The sequence below is a fragment of the Heliconius melpomene genome, chromosome 10 (assembly GCF_056956725.1).
Source record: "Heliconius melpomene rosina isolate 202511_hmr_F chromosome 10, ASM5695672v1, whole genome shotgun sequence".
NCBI lineage: Eukaryota > Metazoa > Arthropoda > Insecta > Lepidoptera > Nymphalidae > Heliconius > Heliconius melpomene.
The window spans coordinates 11,835,206-11,851,853 of NC_140398.1; the positions used below are offsets into that span (position 1 = coordinate 11,835,206).

General features: G+C 31.2%; 2 protein-coding genes across 4 annotated transcripts; one reads left to right on the forward strand and one right to left on the reverse strand.

Annotated features, from left to right (window-relative positions):
• On the forward strand, nt 1-12,351 carry tous (testes of unusual size). The gene is made up of 22 exons (XM_085191843.1): nt 1-646; nt 888-1,037; nt 1,460-1,739; nt 1,829-1,945; nt 2,371-2,528; nt 3,037-3,149; nt 3,551-3,656; nt 3,745-3,886; nt 4,260-4,464; nt 4,653-4,870; nt 5,100-5,248; nt 5,652-6,066; nt 6,314-6,454; nt 6,928-7,068; nt 7,281-7,424; nt 7,582-7,813; nt 7,897-8,090; nt 8,573-8,669; nt 9,246-9,415; nt 9,893-10,072; nt 10,865-11,059; nt 11,626-12,351. The coding sequence occupies exons 1-22, from the start codon at nt 582-584 to the stop codon at nt 11,713-11,715; spliced, it is 3,702 nt and encodes a 1,233-aa protein (XP_085047969.1). The 5' UTR covers nt 1-581; the 3' UTR covers nt 11,716-12,351.
• On the reverse strand, nt 11,883-15,956 carry Sc2 (trans-2,3-enoyl-CoA reductase Sc2). Of its 3 annotated transcripts, none has more exons than XM_085191854.1 (6): nt 15,857-15,956; nt 15,491-15,532; nt 15,052-15,410; nt 14,556-14,772; nt 14,169-14,361; nt 11,883-12,555 (listed from the first exon to the last, which is right to left on the reverse strand). In XM_085191854.1, exons 2-6 carry the CDS (start codon nt 15,494-15,496, stop codon nt 12,428-12,430), a joined length of 903 nt encoding a protein of 300 aa, XP_085047980.1. In that variant the 5' UTR covers nt 15,497-15,532; nt 15,857-15,956; the 3' UTR covers nt 11,883-12,427. The 3 variants fall into 3 exon arrangements, with proteins under 3 accessions (XP_085047980.1, XP_085047981.1, XP_085047982.1); XM_085191855.1 differs by having other exon boundaries at nt 15,762-15,875; XM_085191856.1 differs by lacking the exon at nt 15,857-15,956 and adding an exon at nt 15,663-15,818.
• Nucleotides 15,957-16,648: the final 692 nt, after the last annotated feature.

Sequence of the window (16,648 nt, forward strand, 5' to 3'; positions counted from 1 at the left end):
TTGTCTCTTAAATACAGATATAATTCAAAATAATAACTAAAAATTATATAATTCATTTAATCATTACTGTTTCTCTTTCTTCAAGGATTTCGGGTCTAAGGCACTCGGCATTATGGAAGACTTGTATGAGAGGCTTGGAGGAGAGGAAAATATCTCTGTATTTATTAAATTTATTTTTGTTGGCACAGCGTTGTGCTGTAAACGCTATGGTCGATTGTTGGATCTATATTATGGCGGAAAGAATTATTTTCTACTGCCCGTTTTGGTTACCTAGGTGGTTCATTGAGTTTCGAAAATTGGGCTAAAAGTGGAAAATGAAGTGTCTAAAAAATAGGTACCATCTGCTTTAAGTTTCTTGCATTTTAATATAGTGCACATAAGCAAAATATTAAACATTAAACTTGTCAATGTCGAATGTGAGAACGACTTCGCTTCAAATATATTATCCTATTGACAGTTGTCATAGAAACCAACAAACTATTATTAAAATTAGGAACTTAAAAGGGGCAATTATTTTATGTTCTTGATATTTTATAAAAGAAGTTCGTAATTTTATAAACTTTTCTATACATAAACCCACAATGGCTGTAAACACTCCGCCTAATATATCGGCAAGAATATTCTATGGATTAAGAACGGATATTCAGTAAGTATAGTAATAATGTTTATGTCAGCATTTAGCCAGAACGGATTTTTTATAGAAAAATTTCGTTGTATATGTACCATGATATTCTATGTCATTATTAGAGTCTAAACTTTAGCACACGCAATGGTTTTATCGGATTACACGTATTAAAAATAATAGCTTAGTAACTTATATTATAGTAGCTTTTGTATTTTCTGCATATTTTATGGAAAAATATAATTTCAAAAATCTTGATTTCCAGATACAATGCACATTATATGACGGACTCTGAAATAATTTATCCAGCTGGTGGCGTCATTGTCATACATAACCATATACAGAAGAAGCAAAAATTTATTCGTCTACAAGATAAACATAAGCCTATTAAATCTCTTGTCCTGTCGCCTAACAGGTATAGCAAATACCTAAAAAATATCTCTTAAAGATCTTATTAATCAAAATTTTAAGGAGACTATATTTTGTGTTGTTTTTGATTAATTTCGACTAAGTAATTATAGGTACAATGTAATTTTTCCAAACTAGTAAAATAAAGCATAGCTTTTTAATAAAAAAAAATGCTAGCTTAATAAAAACTTCTAAAACGCACAAAATGTGACTGACTGTAAATGCGACTTGTTCGATCTCCACTCAAGAAAATGAATACATAAATATTTATTTAAATTTATATTTCCATTTGTTCGCTCTGGTCATTCAACGATGCCTTCAGAATTCGGCGGAAAGTGAGAAACGGAGTATCTTAACACTAGGTTATTTCTCCCTTCCCTGATGTATGCGGTATACAGCCTGAAGCTGAAAAAATCTTCTTTATTCCAGACGATGGTTAGCGCTGAATGAAATTGCCGAAGAAGGGCAAAAGCCAATTATTACTATTTATGATCTTACAACTTACAAAAGGCGTAAAATACTTACTGTGCCGTTCGAAAACTCTACTGCCCGAGAATTTGCTTGTGTTCAATTTTCTTATGATTCTAAATATTTAGTAGCTATTACTGGAGAACCAGATTGGTATTTATATTATTATAACTGGGATAAAGGGAAGGTGGAGAGTCATGCGAAAGCTCAAAATCCAAGTGGCCAAGGAACTGTCGAGAGTGTAAGTGTCTATAATATAATAAAAATATTTTTTCTATAATAATTATTATGTCGTTTTATATAATTCGCTAAATGTTATCTTAACTGCAGGTACAGTGCAACCCGACAGATGCAACTCTTGTCGTAATAAGCGGTCCCTATACGTTTAGAATAATGAACGTATCTGAAACTGTATGGCGGCAATGGGGTTGGTGTAAGGCTGAAAACGTAAGATTCATTAACTTTTATCTGTTATTGGCCAGTGGTGTTGCAAAGGCACAAGGATACGACTGTAAACTCGATGGTTGTGTGTTCGATTACCATTGACGGAACTTAAATATTAAATATTTTAATTTTCTTTACCACTTAACACACAATGCTTCCAGAATTTGGCGGAAGGTGGGGAACGGAAGTGTCTTAAAGAGAACGGAGTGTTCTAGCACTAGGTTCCCGGGTGATGGCTTGAAGCTGAATAAAAAAATATATAATTATAACAACATATAACTATAAGCAATGAACAATTAACAACTGCCAATTTCTAAGCTTTCAAACCAAAGAGGAGTAAACCACATAAATATAATTAACGATAATGGACGACTCTTAATTTCAAAAATAAAATATTTTTTAATGATTATATTTATTGATATTTTTAGATAAATATAACAAGTTGTATGTGGCTGACACCCGACCGAATTATGTTTGGAACAGACAACGGGGTTATCATGGTGGTAGAAAATGGGGAATTGCGTCAAAATTGTATATTTCGTGCGGTTGACGTACTAGAGATGTCGCTTAAAAAAGTTGAAGTTGAGTAAGTTGACATGCTTGTTTTTAGGGTTCCGTACATTTTAAAAGAAAAGGGAACCCTTATAAGATCACTTTGTTACGCGTGTTATCAGGGTACTTCCGGTTAACCTAGAATTATGAAATTTGGCAGCATCTACAGGTAGTACTAGTTAGGAAAAATCTGAAAACTATACAATTGTGGTTAAATCCTAAAAAATAATAGCCTTAAAATGGGGGCAAAATTAAAGCCAGCGAACGAGTTCAAGAGAGGTTCAGATAAAACGGTTCTAGCTAAGTTAAGCCTGAATTTCAGAAAAAATAAAAATGCTCGAGTTCAAATTTTTATACAGAATCCTCGATGGGCGAGCCCGACTCGCGCTTGTCTAGTTTTTTTTAATTGACATAAATACTAGGTAGGTATATTCAATATTTTATCATGGCTATACATTGAAAACTTTTTTTCCTATTTTGAACATATATTATAGACGTACCTTATATATTACGGATGTATACCTAATTATCTACATTTAAAGAACCAGTGAAGGTGAAAAATCAAGTACTACTAGTGGAGAAACAGCGAGTAGTGAAGAAAAGGTGGTTGATACCGAAAACTACCCTGTCACATGCATGGTCAACTTTGCTAAAGGTACATAAATATATTAGAGATCCTTGTATATTATTTATAAATTTATGTACAATACAATGAGGCCAGTCGTTGGTTCAGGAGCAAAAGCGTGTAAACGTGACAGAATGTGGGTTCGATTCCCACTCGAGCAAATGAAATATTTAAGAGCTTATAAGGGGCAACGGGACGGTTTGGTAACTAGATAGGCAAGAGGAAATCTAGACAAGGAGTACCTTAACACTGGGTTCCCTCTGTCTACCGCGTTATTTGCAGGACAGAACGTGAAGCGTGATAAAATGAAATAAAAATATTTAAGTTTTTCACGCTTCACCTTCGCCAATTAAATTTTAAGTACAGGCTCTTCAATAACGGAGTACCTACAACCGCAAAATCATTTCATTTTAAAATGTTTATATTTACAGGATTTGCGTATTCATGTGGCCAAGGATACGTTCATATGTTTGAGAAAGAAACACCGCACCATTGGCGTAAAAGAAACTTATTTCGGATTTCTAAAAATTCTTATAAGTATGGCTGAACATTTTAATTACTTTATATATTTGTCTGCAGATAAAGATAAATAAATATTTGTATTAATATAACTTTATTTTGTCAGACATACTCGGGAACATCCACAATGGTCTCCTTTGGATGAAATTAAACATATTGCTATAGATCCTAATCAAGAAACTCTCCTTATTACAACGCATAGAAAACAACTCTACTATGTTAAACTGTTCGGACAACATATGCTTCAAGTAATTAATTAATAGTAATATAATATAGAGATAAATAGTGTAGCTAATATTTTATTGACGATTTCGGTGAAAGTAGGATACGGAATGTTTTGACACTAACTTCCTTTCGCCTATCCCGTTATATGCGGGATACAACGTGAACCGTAAAGGGGACTCGACGCGCTTTGTTTTGTTACTAGAGATAGGAAATGAAAATATAAAATAATTTATTCCCCGAATGGGAATCGAGCCCACAACCGTCGCGTTCATAGTCACAAGCTATGCCACTGCCTCAATTTACTAAACAGTAAATCGTATACAAATAAGTGAAACTAAAGAATTATTGCGTAATACAAAAAGATCATATTTATTTTCTGTTGTAAAATCCCTTAAGAATCCAGAAATAGCGTTTACGGAACTCGGGCCGGCTATGCATTACGGCCGTATAAATTCTCTATCGATGTGCGCCTGGAAACCGATATTTATGACGTCCGGTGAATACGATAAAAGCATCAGAATTTGGAACTATATGACTGATGATGTAGAGCTGATTAAGCTGTATCAAGAGGAGATACATTGTGTTTCTTTACATCCGACAGGTAATTGTTGGCATTTTGTAATAGACAATTTTGCGTGATGGTTTTGTCAATGTGGTAAATGAGCTTTTATAAAATGAGGACTTTTTTAGCGTTTCTTATTCTCTTGCTTTAGATTTTAAACGAAATATTTAATATATATGTATTGTATAAGTATATGAGATATTAAATTCACTTTATACGTTTTTCAGGCCTGTTCGCTATCGTTGGATTTTCAGATAAGTTGCGTTTTATGGTGGTACTTATTGATGACTTTGAAGTAATGCGTGAGTTCCCCATACGTAATTGTAAACGTGCACAGTTCAGCACAAATGGACATCTATTTGCAGCCGTTAATGGTCAAGTTATTCAAGTGTTTTCGTCAGTTTCCTTTCAAAACGTTTTTAATTTGAAAGGACATAATGGAAAGGTAAATTTCATATCTAAAATATTGTAGCAATTGTAAGAATATATATTTTTTGAATTCTGGATTTTGTACATCATTTAGTAATATTTCAATTTTAATAGTCAACTCTACAACAGTCGGTATTTGGAATTATCTAACAAATTTGGACAAAAGGAATTATATAATATACTCGTATCTATAATTGTTAAATTTCCTTGATTGTTGTTCATAAACTAAAAAAATCATTTTTTAGATTACATGCTTAGCATGGTCGGCCAGTGATCTAACCCTAGTGTCGTGTGGTACCGAAGGCGCGGTATACGAATGGAATATGTCTTCAGGTCAGCGAGTTGGCGAAGTGATATTAAAAACAAATCAATTTAACGCTTGTGCAGTCAATAAGTATGTAATCTATACCTTCTATAATATAAATAAAAGTGAAAGAATTGTATCTGTAATTTAGTACCTTCCAAATTTAAATTTCGCAATGATTTCACAAAATGGTGTTCTTAAAGCATAAGTGTGACTAAAGCAATTTTCTAGTGTTGTGTCGTTGTTGTAAATCTAATTATATTGAAAGGCGGTCTTAATGATAAGAGATTTATTTTATAACACATTAGGTAAAATTTAAATAGATATGTCGCGAAAAACATAACATCTATTACAAATAACAAAAAAATGTGCATGAAAAGTCCTTAGGAAATACGAGTATATACCTAGCTCTAAATAATGTAGTCATCAATAAGTATTCGAAATGAATATTTTCAAATAAATAAATTATAAATTCACAATTGTAATATTACAGCAACGGTAAGACGACGTACGGTGTTGGATCTGACGGTGAAATTAAAGAAATTGGCTCAAATACGATTCGAAGAAACCTTGGTCTGATTGCGTGCGCTCTGGATACGATCGTGCTATCACGCTCAGATCTCATGCTGTTCATAACTGGTGGCGAAGGAGGCGTCACCGCAGTTCAGCTACCGTTGTTAGACAAAGCCATTTTTAACGAATTTCATATGCACAATAAAAAGGTTACTGGTATTGCATTGTCGTATGACGATCAAACGCTGGTGTCGGTGTCAGAGGATTCTTCTATCTGTCTATGGAGATTGACTAATGCCGATGGTAGAGCTATAGCCCTTGATAAGGATTTCGCTTACTCGAAAGAGATTTTAATAAGTAAAAAAGATTTACAGGAAAAGATTAATAATATCAACGTGAGTATGTAATATAAAATAGAAATTAAGTGGTTGTTAAATGAACCAATTTCCTCTACTTTTACAATTTAAGCAAAAATGTTATCTTCACAATTAAATGTGTAAAACGTAAAAGGGTAACATTAAAATATATTGATATAAATAAATACTTTATAGCAATTACATTTAATGTATCTATGTATATATGGTTAATAATAATTATAAGTATGTAACCAGGATCTACATCCTATACCTACTATGTTTTTAGTTACTTAGTACAAGAATGAGTGAATTGGAAACAGAGCATACCTATCAACTTCGGCAAGCTGAAGCTGCGCAAGCAGAAAAACTAAAAGAGGTACATGAGGGTTACTGTGCTGCTATTGAGGAGCTTAAAGAGAAAAACGAAGTTAGTTAAGTTTTAATTTTATGTTTATAACCACACGCTTGGTGTAATTTAAAATATTCGAAACATTAGCAACGTCATGTATTATTTCTTTTAAACAGTCCATTTTGATTAATTTTGTTCTTGCCAGAGCAACCATAATGTCCAGGCTCCTTAAAGCATTCATTTTTTGTTTAATGAACAAATCTGCATAATTGCATACAGTCTTTATAAATACATTTTGCTAGTATCTAAATGTCGGCGTGGTGCGAAGGTGCATAATGTTTTGTTTATTCAAACAAGCTCAATAAATATTTATATCTTAAATATTTATAAAATAATGAAGTAGATTAAGTTCCACCACCCAACACGCAATGTCCTCGAAGGTCGAAATAAGAAGAACTGCGTAAAGTGAGGCTGCCTCATAAAAAGTAATGGACACATCCATATAATAATGTATTCATAATGGTACTGTAAACTTATGTTTTATTTTTCAGCAAATGGAAAATGAGCACACACATGAAATTGGAATGATACAACAAGATATTGCAAAGCTAAAGTCGGGCCACGAAAGAACTCTTCAAGCTTTGGAAGCTGATTTTAATATAAGACTTATAAGTGAATATGATAGATATCAGGTAAGCATTTCCTGTAAATAAATAATAAAAACAATATTTTGAATGAGTGTGCTACAAAATATCTTAGATATATTTATTACTCGTTAATTGTTCATTGTTACCTACTTTATCAAAATAACCATTTTGAAGGTATATATATTCATATTTTAATTACCCAATAAATTTTAATTGTACCGAACATTATAAAAATTATATTAATTATGTTAAAATAGAGCTTAGAAGATAAAACAGCTCGTATGAGAAAAGATTACGAACAGCGATTGGAAGATTTAGCGGAAAATAAGCGACAAGCTTTAAGACAACTAAATACTACGTTTGAAGCAAAACTTGAAGAAAAAGACCTCATGCTGCTAGAGGTACTCTTTCATTTATATCCATAAACTATTTACGACTTACATATGCAAATTATTCGTTGAAAATTACAAGCTAAAATCGTTAAAAAACGTGTGAGTACCTACATTAAATTGGAAAGTGCAATAAAAAAATAAAATAAACAAATATCGATTTCTGTAGTTACAAGAGCAAGCAGACATGGCCAAAAGAGAGCATGAAACAATAAAATCTTCTATAGAAGAGGATGCTGACCGTGAAATTATTGAAATAAGAACAGCATATGAAGTTCAATTAAAAGAGGAAAAAGATGCCAACGTACGTTTGAAAGGGGAAACTGGCCTAATGAAGAAAAAGTTGATATCTGCGAACAAAGAAATAGATGAATTTAAACATCAAGTATTACAACTTAAAGGTAAATCTTACCACAATTTGAAGCATATATCTATTAATATTATGAAACGATGATAATTACAAGTTTCTTTATCACATTAACAGCGGAACATAAGCAGTTTCAAAAGGTTATTTCAACTCTTGAACGAGATGTCGCTGATTTGAAGAAAGAAATATCAGAGAGGGACGGCACTATACAAGACAAAGAGAAAAGAATATACGAGCTTAAACGAAAAAAACAAGAACTAGAAAAATATAAGTTTGTATTAAATTTCAAGATAGCAGAATTGAAAAATCAGGTAAAATATAACCTTCATTACATAACTGTCGGGTAATAACATTACTTGACCTTTAACTGACATTACAATGGTATATAAATAAATAATATATCGGATAAATGATAATTAGTCTCTGAGTGCGGTGTTAAAGATTTTATTTTTATTGAAATCTAATAACTAAAATTAACTTGTTATTTGTTTTTGTGTAAAATAATATTATTAAATTCATTTTTGATTAAATACACAAGTTATCCTTATCGCGCCGTTCGTTAGATAGAACCTAAGGAACGGACAATACGAGAGTTAGGAGTTCAAATTGACGACATGCAGAATGAAGAACTAAAGTTATTGAATACAAAACATGAACTTGGTATGGCTAAACAAATGACTGATAAGTTGCTTTTACCATGTAGACCTTATCACTGACATTAGTTACTTAACTAATAAAAAAGTTACAGCTGTTAAAAAGTTACATTATACCTATATTTTTATCTTCACAACAGATAGAGCCGTTAGAGCGCGACATTAAACTTAAAAAATTGCGTATTCTCGAATTGGAAGTATCACTAGAAAGTCTTCTTAAACAAAAATCATTTCGGGGTAAATAATTCAGTTGTAATTTTTTTATAACTTTTGCGTAGATAGTTTTGTAGTGGTTAGAAAATATTGCACAATACAAATCCTATTTTATTTATAGCACGCTTAGACGAAGAGAATATTGCCTTTACAAATTTAGGAACGGTAGCGATTTTGTTATAAAACATATTTTTTCCCAGAATAAAATTGTAACCCTCAACCATCGTGTTCAGTCAAGCATACCTACATACTAAGTACGGCACAATGGCATTGCCGTTTATTATATTTTGCCTATTTAAGTAATGTGCGTTATACATGCAATTACGCGCGCGATTGCGCATTCTTCTGTCTATTCTTACGATTTATGAAACATAATAATGATAGATACTTATTTCCTAAAATATTATAATTAATATATTTTAAATTTACCGGAAAGTAGGGAACGGCATGTCTTAATACTAGGTTCTCTCTGCCTACTCTGCTATACAGAGGGATACAGCGTGAAGGTGACTTATTTCTTTAAATGGTTTCCAAAATAGTAAATAATACTTATTGTATCCTATATTAAACTGTATATTATTTTTTAATTACCCTTTTTAGAATTGAAAATCACACAATTAAATGAAAAATTGTCATCAGCAAAGAAAGATTTCTTTAATGAAGCGAATCGTAACATGACTTTGAAGAATACACTAAAGAAAATAAAGATTGATCTTCACAATATGACTGCTAACTTCCAAGATCCCACTCAGTTGAAGTTGAGTGTGAAGGTAAATTATTTTATTTATATCGAAATAGTAATTATAGCAGACATGTAAATTTATTTCCTGTTTTGCTGCAACAGTAGGTCATTGAAGAGTTAAATATAAAAGGCAAGGGCGTCGTAAAATAAAATAGTAAGTACATGTTGAGTCAGATATTTGTGCATTTGCTAATTATATTTAAAAAACCGTAGGCGCTTATATAATCTGTGTGAAAAATAAAAAAAACCTTTTGCATTAAAATAGTGTAGAAACTATCCGAGCAGGATGCGAAACCCTAAGGGGGTTTTTTTTATTAGTGAATAATTATTAAATATAACTTATTTAGGTAAATATTATCTAAGTAAGTAGATAAGTTGAACATGAATTTATGTTATAACTTGGTTTTAATGGAATAGGTAATAACACAGTAAAGCCTCCCTCTACATGAGCCGTAGGCTACTTAAGTATATAGCCGTATAATATTAAAAGGTACAATAATTTTAGGCTCTTTTTCAAAAATATGTGGAAGATATAGACTTTGTACGTAGTCGCATTGCGGAAGACGAGGCGATACGAGAGTTTAATCGACAACGAGATCATCTCGAGAAACAAGTAGCGGCTCTAAAATTACAATTATCTAAATCATTAGATGGTTCTAAGAGTGACATCAGAAAGATTATGGATGTAAGTATATTAGGTGGTAAAGGGGCACAAACGTGGCATTGTAAACGACACGTTGTGAGTTCGATTCCCACTCGAGGAAATGGAATATTTAATATTTTCATTTCTTCGCTATGGTGTCAAGCGACATTCAATGCCTCCAGAATTCGGCAGAAATAGGGAGCGGAGTGACTTAACACTAGGCTCCCTCTGCTTGCGCTTCTACATGCAGGATTCAGCGTGAAGCGGAAAATAATATCTAATGAATTTTGAAGTCCATCGTCGTTCAAACGACGAACACTAGCGTAGGTACGTCGGAATTTCATACAGAAATCAATATTTTAATTTTTATTCTAATCTCGTCTTATGTACAAAGTGTGAAGTGTACGCTACATAAAACGCAATATCTATAGATATTTACTATAAATGCATATTTGAAAACTGTGTCATCCTTTTTATGTTTACATGATAATTATGTATCTATAGGTTTACATAATATCTATAGTGTCTATTTTAGTTTATAAAATGGATTTTCTTTGCTTATCAGTATAATTCATCTTATAAGATAAAATATTTTGTTCGGTAACATCATTTACGATCGCCACTAGAATTAATTTAACGATTAATACATAAGTACATGATTAAAGTCCATCGTTAAAGACTTGGTTTTTATAGCATTATGTGGTAATCAGCATCATTATTACAAAGTTTTTTATAATGTCCTTGATAAAATATAATATTTACCTATATATTTTCTTACTAATTGACATTACACTTTTTTTTAACTTGAAACTTGCCTTATAATCCTTTTTACAGGAAAATTGTACTTTACTATCGGAGATAAACGGTCTCCGTAGCGAACTAAAATCTACTAGAACAAGGTGTTTCCAAATGGAGTCCATCCTCGGGCTGTCAGCTCGATATGTCCCACCAGCAACGGCAAGAGCTAAATTGAAACACGTAACCGAGGATAGAGAGAAATTAGACGAACTTTACAAACACCAAATAGAGGTTAGATTTAAGAAATATACAAAAATATTTCTTAGCTATGTTCTTTAGTTAACAGAAATATTTTAAAAGTTCCTACAAGGATACTAAAAATAAGTTCTAACAAGTGTATAGCAATTTCGACTTAGCTTGATAAGAACGTGTGGTGAAGTGGTAAGACCACTTAGGTGGTTTCCAAGAGGCCCGGATACGAGTCCCGTTTGCGGACTAAAAAAGTATTTCTAAAATACTTTGGCAAAACCTTGTTATTATCATCAAGTTGATAATAAAATGTATTTTTTTTATACTTCCTTTAAGTTATTATCTATCTATTTCTAAAATATATTTTAATAATTTTTAAATATTATTTCATAAAAAAACAACTGTATTTATTTACCTAAATCAATATTCTTTTGACTAGGTATAATATATTGAAGGTTTTTTATGCCTGTGCTTATCGATAATTTTCGCTATAACAAAAACCAAGTCATCTGTCAGTCAGTCAGTTTTTATGAAACACAGTTTAACTAGCACTTTCGAAGTTATAGATTTTGCTAATTATAAAATGAAATATGTTTTTTATATTTTAGGAAAGGGAAGAAATAATAGAGACTCTCAAGGAAGAGAATGAACGCTTGCTCGGGAAAGCTAGATGTAGTGATGAAGTACACGAAACATAAACCAAGATTGACTAAAGGATTAATATTATTATGTTATATTAATAGACATTTTTAACATTCGAATTTATTGCCTTAATTGTTATTAAATATGATTAATTAGTATGACGCCACTTATTTTAAAGAGTTTGCTTTTCACTGAATTTAATAAAAAAAGTTAAATAAAATGCTAGTTTAGAAAAAAATGTATTTCACTGAATGCTTTTGAATTATAATTATAAAATCCCACCGAAAATTAAATAAAATTAAAGTTTTACAACATACAACTATAAATAAAAAATAACAAGTTAAAAGAAGAAGTCGGAGGCATCTTAAAGCTTTAAAAACAAATTTTTATTTCCTTCACCATACTGAAATCTAAGACATGAGTTTTATCATATATATAATAACATATTACTATCACTTTATAGACTAAAATAACTACTTCTATTCATGAAGTATATATACTCATGGGCGTAGAAATAGGAGTGGGGGGGGGACTCGAGCCCATCTCAGAAGATTCAGTAACAAAAAAATACAAATAATAAAGACTGAAATATTTAAAAAACCTCAAGCCTATTATTTTTTTGTGCTTACCAAATAATCATAATACTTATACATATAATATTTAAATTTCCCGTCAAATTGTCTTTATGCTGTGAAAATCAGTGGAGTCATAGTAAAATATTTATAGATACGCCCAAGTTAATACTACATTATATATATATTATTTAATTTAAAGAATGAGGGGCAAAATAGCTTTTCTGCCTTTGGGGTAGTCCGGAAATTCTTTCTTGTAGTTGCGATGCTTGCCGAGGGCCCACACTGACATTTGATAGAGACCAACAATCGCGAATAATCCAGCTGGAAAAGATGACAATTATAATATAACTTCATTATTATTATAATGAATATATATATGCGGGATGCATAGAGCAGAGTAAGCAAAGGAATCCTAGTTTTAAACCAATGCGTTTTTCACTTTCCGCCTCATTTTAGAGACATTGCGTATTTAGTGACGAACTCAACGCCGCGCTTAGTTTTTTCACTTGAACGAGGAAATCCCAAGTGGGGAATCGAACTCGACTGATCTGGTGAGATAAAACGCGCTATATATCTTATTCGACCGGAAAGCTCGAAGCTCGCTCGCTCGTTTGCCTTGTCCTTTTTCCATAAAAAAAAAAAAAGCAGAGCATGTCTTCAGGAAAAAAAGTTAATTTTTAACATATTTCCATGGCAATAAAAAAACTAATTGTAATATTTTATCAACACATTATAATGTGAGAATATGGTTTTCCATTGTAACAATTAAAACAATTAATTTTGAAATATACAATTTTGGTTTCATTCTATGTGTATGATAATGTATAATAATTATATTCTATTGAGATGGGAATCAGGTTATTTATTATTATATTAACTGTTTTTATTAATGTATTGTGTTAAGGTATTTTTTTCAATTATAATAACATTATGACTTTTGATTCTTTGTTTTTTTGTATTTAATATATCGTCTGTTTGTTTAATAGGCAAAGAATCTAGAGAAAAATCACTGCATTCTACACTTCCTTAGGAGTTATTTTCTGATCTTTTTTTAATCTAATAGAACAAATGCTTAAATTGAGATTCATCACAATCAAGTAACTGTAAAGTTCCACCACTATACAAAGCATGTTGAATGGTACATCTGTACTCCGTGATTTATCTATGAGCCTACCTATAATCATAATGCTTAGTCAGTCAGTTCTACAGCGCGATTACGTCAATATTTTTTATTTAATCTTTATCTTTAATTCTTTATAAACCTATACTATCAATTACTTTCACAATTATTTATACATAGGTTTCTACACTCTATGTCAATGTACATAGAGCTGATATTTGCTACAATAGTAGCATAAATTATGTTGTTAATTAATTACATTTAAGGTCATGATAAGGCCATGTAACGAAATTGTTGCCTCTTGAATAATAATTTATTAAGGTTTATTTTTATTAATTTTAGTATTTTGAAGGTGTACTGGCTGCCCTTAAAATATGTTCATTAATTACTAATTACAAATCTGAGACCGTCGTGGCGCACGGGTACTAGTGTTACTGTGATCGGTTCGATTCCCACTTAAGTAACCAAATATTAAATATTTTAATTTGTGGAACCAAAGATTGTGCCTTGTTGCTAACAATGCGAGATTCAGGTAGAAAGTACATAAGTCTCGCTTGATACTCAGCTTATATTTATACATATCACATTTCAATATTATATAAATGAAGGCAAGAATGAACCAACCTAATTGACATAGGTTTTTGTGGTGGAGTGGCACAACAACTGACTAATAATTATTTTTACTAGAAAAACTTCATTAACTTCCACCACTTAAAACACTGTCTTGAACATTGAACAGAAAACTAGGATTAGGTTTGTAAATTGTAAAATGTGAAACTAACAGAAGAATTAATTTGTAACATCATACACTTACCTGGAGCACATTTAGTCATAACTGTAAAGAAAAGCCAAGATCCAAACTCGTAAGTGTAATTTGGACATGACACAAAGTTGAAAAGCAGAGAGAAGGGGTTCCCATCAGGTCTTGGGATGCGTCTTTCTTTGGTGCCTGGAGGTCGTAGATTCTTAAGCAAAATATGAATGCTTAAGTTACCCAGTTCACATATCTGGAAATACATATTCAATTATATTATGATTTCTAATAATGAAGTTGTGTAAAAAACATCTCTAAAATCCACATGAGTAAAAAATGTTTAATAATTTTTAGATGAAAAAAAAAATAATAACTTAATTTATTGGTTATGTCTAATACATAAATTAAGAAATTAGTAAATTAATGTTCAGTTTGGCAGTTACTTACAGTGAATCCTGCTACACCAACATACACACAGACGTTACAAGGAGCAGTGAAGAGAGGATGATTGATGTGGTATGCAATGTAGAGGGTAAATAGCCAATAATATGCACAATTTTTAAATAAATTGCGTAGTGGCATTGTCCCATGAGAAAAACGGTGGACAAATAATGTTTCTAGAAGACGTTTAGCATAATGAACTGACCAGCAAGCAGCAGCTATCCTGAAAGTTCAAATTGTTAAAAGTAAGATGCAATGAAAGTTTTGCCAAGATAATCAAGTATCCACACACTCCCTTCTCTACTTTCCTACATAAAGAAGACATTGTATATTGGAGCTGTCTTCTAAACAGATAAAGTGAGACATAAATATTGGTTTTTGTGGGCTTTACCCTACATTCACTGTGCTCAGTCAGGTATTTGGCAAGTCAATAATCTCGAGAATTGAATATAATATTAATATAGTAAACTTTATAAATAGTAATCTGTCAAAATTATCTTACGTAGCCACTGTCCCAGGAGGAGCTGTATCACTTCCGTAAAGAACCCAGGGTCTCTGGTACACCCATAAATATACAAACAGAGGGCCAGCATATTCAGCCAAAAATACATTTCTCCATGAGATTTGAGGACCTAAATCTTGTAAATATAATTTTGATCCATTGTCAAGGTTAAGAGACTTAAGGGTACTTTCGTCTTTTAATGATCTTCCTTTTGCTTCTAATTTAATAGATTGTCTGTCTGGGTACAGAGATTTTTTTATACTTTGATGTATTTTGTCCTTCACATCTTTAATAGTAGAATCAGCATTAACATGTACTTTTCCCAAAGGTTTTGAACCAGATGTGCTCAAAATTTCGATCTAAAATATAAAATTATAAATAAGTTATTTGATCAATTTCTAATATTAAAGTGTAATTTAATAAAATAGATTAATTATACCTCCATAGTGCGTTGAGGACTCGAAGGAATTTGAATGCACGTCTGTTTTAACAAATAAAGTCAAAGATCACAATTTAAATAAAATACAGTAAAGCAAACTTAATACAAGAGTTACGAAATGACCGGTAGCAACAACCTAACCCGAGTTTAAAGAATAAATTTATTTGGATACCTATGTCAAATAGTAATAAAATATTTATATCAAATATTCAAAATAATATTTAATAAGCACACACACGACTTGTCATAAGATTTAGTTTTATATACTGACTTGAGAGTTTGAGACAATTCAGCAAGTTTTAACCACTATGGATAAAAATCATACTTCAAAAATGACGTAGCAATATAAGTATGTATTATGTATACCTATTGACAATTGCAGTCGATTCTCAAGCCCAATTCCTATTTCCTTTGCGATTTGCTGCTTTTGACAAATTACAAAATAAATGTTGCTAGAATCACAATAACTATTGACATTACAAGCTTAACTTAAGCTTGTCTCGATGCGTGAATGTATTTAGAAAATTAGAACTAAATTAATAATTAAAGACATTTTAATATTAATAAAATTGATATTTAACATCGAACAGAGTGTCATGTCATTTAGTTTTCTTTAATTTAATCAGCATTACATATTGTAAACATTTTGTTTACAATTTACAATTACTCTCAATTATTATTATATATTTTATTATACTATTATATATATTTTTTTAAATTATTAAAAGCCACTCAACTCGCAATGTCTCCAGAATTCGGCGGAAAGTGGAGAGCGGAGTGTCTTCCTATACTGCTATATGCGGGATACTGTGTGAAGCTTAAAAAAATATAATTCAATAGTTTCCACTGCTACCTACCTTATTAATTCAGGATTATTTAAAATTTATAAAAAATTCTCAGATATGAGTTTGTAAATGTTAAATTCAAATCTATATATTTTAATCCAGTTTTTCCACACAAACTAATAGCAGCTGATCAGTCATTTGAATGGAGTACTGAGTTCTTTATAGACAAAGAGAAAAAAATGTTTCTGATTAAATTAAATGTTACTGAGTGTTATTAATTAAATGGATAACGTAAAGTTACAACAGTTATGTTATGTGTAAATTCGATGTTAAGAAGAACGCATCTTTATTTACATAATTATTTGGTTTTGCG

What these genes read in the sequence shown, in the direction of transcription:
- Sc2 (XM_085191854.1), bottom strand. An exon ending in TTGGTGTAGCAGGATTCACT is followed by an intron (nt 14,362 to 14,555) that starts GTAAGTAACTGC and finishes ATGTATTTCCAG; the next exon opens with ATATGTGAACTGGGTAACTT. An exon ending in TATGACTAAATGTGCTCCAG is followed by an intron (nt 12,556 to 14,168) that starts GTAAGTGTATGA and finishes CATCTTTTCCAG; the next exon opens with CTGGATTATTCGCGATTGTT.
- tous (XM_085191843.1), top strand. Translation starts at nt 582, where the DNA reads ATGGCTGTAAACACTCCGCCTAATATATCGGCAAGAATATTCTATGGA. An exon ending in ATTTCTAAAAATTCTTATAA is followed by an intron (nt 3,657 to 3,744) that starts GTATGGCTGAAC and finishes TTATTTTGTCAG; the next exon opens with ACATACTCGGGAACATCCAC. An exon ending in AACGCTTGTGCAGTCAATAA is followed by an intron (nt 5,249 to 5,651) that starts GTATGTAATCTA and finishes GTAATATTACAG; the next exon opens with CAACGGTAAGACGACGTACG.